We start from the raw sequence: 7,404 nt of genomic DNA on the forward strand, positions 1-7,404 counted from the left end.
GATTTCCCATAGTTTAAGAATTTTCACTTATCTAAGTCTTACTCAGAGCTTCTTTGAGAAAGACAGGCACTGAAATTATAAAAGAGAAGGAAAACTTTTGAAAAGAAAATATATTTTAAATTTAAGAATATGTTGATTTTTATCTTTCTTAAATATCTATGTGTGTCTGTTGAGAAAACAAAGTGGAGGTGGGAGCAAATTGATAATTCAGATGAAACCTCTGTTTCATTCAGATTAATTCAGTTAAAAGCTCTTGAGCTTTAACAAAATTACTTTAATAAAGTAAGTCTTGTAGAGAGGTATTTACTTTGGAGTGGGTACATGTGCTAAAAATTTCTAACGAAAATAGTAGACACACTGGGTAAATAAATCATTAGTTTGAGAACGTTTGCACAGTTCACTAATCTCTAATAGTTGATGAATGCTATGAAGCACATTCACATAAGCCAGGACACACAAAAATGTGTGCTAGCTGGGGCTGTGAATCTATCATCTGGTTCTCCCAAATGACATTTCAAAAAGGGCAACCTTATCTTTTGTTAAAATAAGAATAGAACACTAATAAAAAAAGACCCCTTCACTCAGAAATCACATCAAGCAGAGAGGCTGGGCAGTTACATTTTGTTTGCTATAAGCTCTCATACTTGAGACAACTAATTCTCTGAAGATTGAAATACCTGTGAAGCAAAATTGAGGTTTTGTTCTAAAGTTTTTAGAATTAGTAGCTTAAATCTTTTTGTATGTGTCTTGTACTGGTGGAATGTTATTGAATAAATTTCTGTATGGAATTGGGGCATTGATGGGGGGCAGTGGTTTATTAGCTGGCTTTATATTTTCATGGATTACTTTTTCCTTTGTAGTCCAAAACCCCTAAAATATGTGGGAAGGAACTCAGATGAAAGTGGTTGGCAGATATGTGCCTAAGAGGCTTTTAAAAAGTACATTCATTTGTATATGTTGTGTTTTCTTCAGTATAAAGTCCACGGATATTGAACTAGAGCAATGAGGCTGCCTGGGCAAAAGCTGTTGGCTTCTTACTAATTGACATTTTTTGCTTCTTCTTAGGCCTTTTCAAAATCCCCTTAGGAAAAAAAAGTAAAAAGCTCATTTACCCAAAGTAGGAATCTAAAGAATTTGGCTCTTCCAAAGGAGAGAAATACAGAAAAGAAGCAGAACAGTACTTTCTAGATTCTGGGTCAAATGTTTTGAATTTGCAACTGAATTTATTCTTTTAAAAGCAGTTTTGTCTTTATTTTGAGAAGTCATGCCCAACCTTATGAGATAAACAGGGTGCCAGAATACCCACTGAGATGGTAGATTAATGCAATTGACGTGTTAGACCTTGTTTCATAGCACATGAGTGGGGACGGTTTTTATTCAAGCAGAAAATGCAGTGTACCTAAAGGAGAGTGTGAAAGATAGTCTGTACTGAAACGGAGGAAGAAAGGGGCTGATGTCTGAACAGTGAGCTAAGGTGAAAAGGGTGAAAAGATTGCAGAACTAGCCCGAGAACTTCGTGGAACAGGACAACTTTACGACACTAAAGAAAACCCTAACTGGTTAGAAAATCTATTAATAGACCTGATGGAAAAAATGCTGAGAGTGAAACAAAGCATATTTAGGTGGTAGGTCTTTATACATAGTGAAACTAATATGGGTTAAATTCCTCTTGGCACAATTGAAACTGTACATATCTAAACAGTTCTCGTCATGAAATACATGCACACACATATGCATATATATACACAAATATAAATGCACATGCAAATTTGCAGGGGATCAGGGATGAATATTAAGGGGCAGTTGTGCTGTATAGTGTGTTACTCACTACTGTCTAAGGAGAAAATATCTGCCTGATTTTTTCTTTCCATTCGTTGAACATCAAGTGGATATGAATTGGCTAGAAAGAAGTCTACTTGTCTTTTTTGGATGGGGCACCTATTGTGTATCATATTGCCATATCAGCTTTATTGTCTTTTATCCAGTCATTCGGGCTAAAGTTAAAGAAGTAAAGACTAAGTGCCATGATGTGACTGCAGTCGTGGAGGTGAAGGAGATTTTAAAGGCGTCTCTGGTAAACATTCCAAGGGAAACTGTGAACCTTTATACCAGCTCTGGCTGCCTGTGTCCGCCACTTAACGTTAATGAGGAGTATCTCATCATGGGCTATGAAGATGAAGAGCGCTCCAGGTAATTCACTCCTTGAGGATTCAGAATAATTTCTATGCACATCCTATGCTTATTGCCTTTCCTTAGAGATCTGGCTCTGGGGGTTGTTCTTTGGGATCTGTCTACCCTCTGGGGAATTAAAGATCAGTTTTAGTTGGATCCTTCAATTCATGTATTAGATAGGAAAGTATATGTGGGAGATTTCTAGGTGTGCATTTTTCTGGGGAGAGGGATCATAACTTCGTTTGTTCTTAAAGGGGTCCATGACTCCCAAGTAGTTGAGAATTACTGTTCTAAAACATGGCTGTCCCTTTCTAGTATAAACAGTATGTGCTTCTTGACAATGATTCCTTGTATTTTTCAGTAATACGTTTTAATTTTTCAAAAATGGCTGCTTCTTTAAAATACAGATTACTGTTGGTGGAAGGTTCTATTGCTGAGAAATGGAAGGATCGACTTGGTAAAAAAGTTAAGGTAAGCCTAAATTTTATTTTACTATTTATTTATTTAATTGTAAATTATTTATTTATTTATTTGGCTGCATTGGGTCTGAGTTGCCCCACAGCCTGTGGGATCTTAGTTGCTTGAGTAGGGATCAAACCTGCATTGGAAGGTGGATCCACTGGATCACCAGGGAAGTCTCAGCCTGAATTTTATATTGAAAGTGATACCCAGAAAATTAAAGTAGAAAGCCAGCCATTTGTCATTTAAACAAAATAACTACCTTCAACTACATGAAAAATATTAAAACCTGATATATTTATGTGTGTGTGTTTGTGTGTGTATTATAGACATTACAAAGTCAGGTTTTGGAATATTAAATATATATATATTTTTTTATTTCAAAACCCAACTTTGTCTGTAATGTCTGTTTCATTTAAGGAGGAAATTCTCTGTATGTGTATCAGAGATCTAGCTATAGATACCTGACTTCTCACTGTGGGAAATCTAACTGTAGTTAGTCCAGCCTTGTTTCTGTGGCTTCATATTCTCAGTAGAGCTCCAGGCTCCTTCTAGCTTATTTTTAAATAAGCTAGAAGATATTGTCATTTTTAAAGATATTGCTTCCATAATCAAGTTTAGCTGGAGGTCATAGCATGGCTGCCCCACCTCTGCATCACACCTACATTTCAGGGGAAAAGAAAAGGAGGTAAAAAGAAATTCCAAGCGTCCTGCCCAACCGTATGTTACTTAGGACTGGGTCCATCCCTAGCTGCAAGAGAAGCTGGAAAATGTAGGGTTTTGTTTTGTTTTTTAGCTGGATTTGTTGATTCCTTGAACAATTGCAGTTCTGTGAGTCAGAGAAGATGGGAAAAATAAAGCATGGGTAGAAAACTGTGGATATTGTCCCAATGTATAGACACCAGTTCCTGTGTACAAAGTGCAGCCACAATCTTCTGTATATAAGAGATCTGACCAAATTGGGTTCTTAGAGCAGTAACGTAGCTTTATTTTAAAACCAATGACTCTTAGATTCTGCAAGTGATGCATTTTAAGAAGAAAAATACAGTAAACCAGCTTATTATGAAAGGTATCGTTTCCTTTTACTAAGTAAATCTGTTTCAACAAAAGGAGTGTGGGGGTAGCATTCAGAGGGACAAAGAATCAAAAAGGGTGTGTGTGAGTGTGTGTGTGTGCACGTGTGCATGCACACACGCAGTGGCAGGATGGGGAGGGGAGAGTGGGAATTGTACTAGACATAATACGTCCTCTTCCTTCTGTGAGTTTGAAGGCTTGGGAAACATTTATGGGATAAGTTAAACACCCTTGGGCAGTTTATCTTATACATCTGGGACTTGACACAGCATACACATTTCAGTTTAAGTGACCTACAAAAATATAGAGGGCATTATTTTGCAGGGAGAAAATACCCTCCAAAACGCTCTTTTATTCCCCTCAGTATTATGTCAAAAGTATGATGTATTTCCAGTTTACTTACGAGAATTCTCTATTTGTATCTCTTTTGAAGTAGTTTGGTGTCTGTTAAAAAGTGGCTCTTCTTTAGTATGTAGGGATCTCTTACTGTCCTTCTAATTCAGTTTTCTGCTTGCTAATGCAGAGCAGGAATTTGTCCTAAATTCCTGTACCAGTTGGAAGAGCTTTCAGCATCATTGCTGCAAAGCATGTAACATGGCTTGCTGCTTCTCTTTTGGTACCAAAACAATTATCATCATGTAAAGATACAGGACATCATGGCTTGTTGGTCCTATTCCTTGGTTAGGCAAGGATTTTTTTTTTTCATTGCTTTCTACAGGGAGCTGTCAGTTATTGTGAAATCACTTATATTTTCATCTGGTTGCTGATGGGAAGAAATAACTTGAGTAATTTTTAATTCTTTCTGTGGTTTTCCAGTCAATTTTGAGGATGTAAAGAAAGAGTTTTATGGAGGATATTGGTTTTTTTTTTTCAAATAAGAGTTGTACTCAGCTGATTTTTTTTTTTATCTCTGGGTAGATCAAGAGCAGTAAAAACTTTTTTTTTATGGTCTTGCCATGCAAAAAAAAATTTAACTTAAGTCTCTGTTATGAGATATTGTTCAAATCAAGATATTTGACTTACCTTGGGGAGTAGAAAATCAGACTGTTTTTAAAATATGGAAACCCAATAAAATTGTGGAGTAAAAATGTGCTGAAATGAAGAATTACTGAAAGTAATTGAAAATTGAGAATTTGTTATGGACTAGGAATTTTATATGTAACTCTTATTCTTATTTACTACCTATAATATCCATAATATAACTTCCTTTTAATTTGTTATACTACATGTGAGCATTATTTAAGTTGTCAATATGAAGCATTAGTAAACTTGATTGTAGTTTTTAAAACCATTTATGATGTGGTCCTTTATAAAACTTAGAATGAGGGCAGAAATTTGTTCTGTTTTGTTGTACTTGGTAGATATAACTTAGAAAGATATTTCTAAAGTACCCTGTCCTCTCTTCCCACTTTCATTTTTTTTTACTGCCCAAATCACTTAGGTTTAAAAGGCTGTGCCCTTATGTGTCACAAGAGAAGAAAATTAAAAATAGCACTTTCTTCAAATTCTCTATGGAAATCTTATATTTGTTGATCACCCATGAAGTACCAGACTTGTGTATATTACCTCAGGAAATACCCACAGGTGTCAATGTTTATTTGTGTCACCATTTACTGACATGGAGATTTTAAGTTTAAAATTTGATATGAAACCATTACTGATATATTATAGGTGGCCAGTTTTGTGTTTTTTCAAATTAAACTATTACATTTACATAGCACCCATCTCATTGCTACCCCCGGGATATAGATTATACTTTTGGAAAAGTAGTAAAAAATGCTTTTGAGATCTGATTTTGCAGTCCTAGTTGTTAGAATAATAGAAATGATGGCCCCGGTAATATGTGCTTGTGACTGTTTGCTGTTTTAAATTTCACAGCGCTGGGATATGAAGCTCCGTCATCTTGGACTGAATAAAAGTGATTCTAGCCATAGTGATTCCACTCAGAGTCAGAAGCCTGGCAGGAACTCTAACTCCCGGCAAGCACGCACCTAAATCCTGAAGTGCAGAAACTCCTCAGTGGACTTCCTATTAAGACTTGCATTGCTGGACTAGCAAAGGAAAATTGCACTATTGCACGTCATAGTCTATTTTTTAACCACAAAAATCAGGTGGTAACTGATATTACTTCTATTTTTTCTTTTGTTTTCTGCTTTTCTCCTTCCCCCATTCCCTTTTATGTGGTCTGAGTACAGATCCTTAAATATATTATATGTATTCTATTTCACTAATCATGGGAAAACTGTTCTTTGCAATAATAATAAATTAAACATGTTGATACTAGGGCCTCTTTGCTGGAGTAAATGTTAATTTGCTGTTCTGCACCCAGATTGGGAATGCAATATTGGATGCAAAGAGAGATTTCTGGTATACAGAGAAAGATAGATAGGCTGTAAAGCATACTTTGCTGATCTAATTACAGCCTCATTTTTGCATGCTTTTTGGCATTCTCATCACGCTTAGAAAGTTCTAAATGTTTATAAAGGTAAAATGGCAGTTTGAAATCAAATGCCAACAGGCAAAGCAATCAAGCACCAGGAAGCATTTATGAGGAAATGACACATGAGATGAATTATTTGCAAGATTGGCAGGAAGCAAAATAAATAGCTTTAGGAACTGGGGATAGAGCATTTTGCCTGACTGAGAAGCACAACTGAAACTAGTAGCTATTGGGATGTTAGCAGCAGCATTTTTCTTTTGGCAATACATTTGATTTGTTTGTGAATATATTAATCAGCATTAGAGCAATAGATTGTAACCAGACATCAGCTGTTATCAGCATAGCTCTGTTTAATTTGCTTCCTTTTAGATGAACCTACTGGTGGTCTTTTTTTGCTTCTTTTAAAATAAATCTCCCTTGCTGCATTTGACCAGGAAAAGAAAACATATATGCATGTGCACCAGACTGTTATTTTTAAGATACGTAGCTCTATAAAATGCTATAGTCAAAAGATGGTAAAATGTGCAAGATTCTGGGTGTGTGTATCCGTGTGTGTGTGTCCCTATACACTCACACTCAAGCTGAACTGAACGACAGGCCTGTGCACTGGCCTGCACTTTATCATTTGGATTTGTGCTGTTTAATGCTCAGTAAAATATGCTTAATAAAAGGAATTATGGTTGTCAGGAGAGAGGTGATTCTGACTTTTGAAACAAATGCTCATTACCCAAGGTGCAGTGGGATCCCCCAGGGGCCATGGGGAACAAATGATGCTCTTACTTCTTCCTCCAGCAGGGTTCTTTAGAGCCTGTGCCCAATACTGGAAAATCTCATTCTCTTAAATTTACATAGTTGATATTAGTAGAACCAAATTTCTAAGTTGTGGTGTGCTGGAAACACTTATGAAGCAAATGGTTTTGTTTCCTTCTATAAAGACAAACCTGCAAGAATGCAATTCATTCCTGAACAAGTTTCCTAAAATAGTAGATAACAATGCATCCAAATTCTGTCTTTGGGAAGGAAGAGAATGCCCCTGTCTTTTGACTAACCCCCAAACCCCAGTGCTCTCCATGATCCCAGAAGAAGTTCTCACCTTTGCTGCGTCAGGACCACTTAGTCTTTGAGCTGCCATATGGTTGCTTTCAGGTATTGTCTCCGCCTGCCTGTTGGGCTTTATTCTCTGGTGGCTAAGACAGGTCATCTGTTCCTGGATGCTGATGTTGTAGCCCAAAAAGGGGTGTTTGGGTGTCGTGGGGTGG

The 7,404-nt window shown here is 36.6% G+C and overlaps 1 protein-coding gene across 3 annotated transcripts in view; it reads left to right on the forward strand.

The window, feature by feature from the left end:
- FRZB (frizzled related protein) overlaps positions 1–6,834 on the forward strand; it is a 74,738-nt gene extending 67,904 nt beyond the window's left edge. For all 3 annotated transcript variants that reach the window (XM_061135271.1, XM_061135272.1, XM_061135273.1), the window contains 3 exons: positions 1,986–2,190; positions 2,580–2,643; positions 5,584–6,834. In XM_061135271.1, coding sequence (XP_060991254.1) covers positions 1,986–2,190; positions 2,580–2,643; positions 5,584–5,700 — 386 coding nt within the window. In that variant the 3' untranslated portion in view covers positions 5,701–6,834. The remainder of the gene's footprint in view (positions 1–1,985; positions 2,191–2,579; positions 2,644–5,583) is intronic.
- Positions 6,835–7,404: the final 570 nt, after the last annotated feature.

The sequence above is a fragment of the Dama dama genome, chromosome 33, assembly GCF_033118175.1.
Source record: "Dama dama isolate Ldn47 chromosome 33, ASM3311817v1, whole genome shotgun sequence".
In the NCBI taxonomy this organism is placed as follows: Eukaryota; Metazoa; Chordata; class Mammalia; order Artiodactyla; family Cervidae; genus Dama; species Dama dama.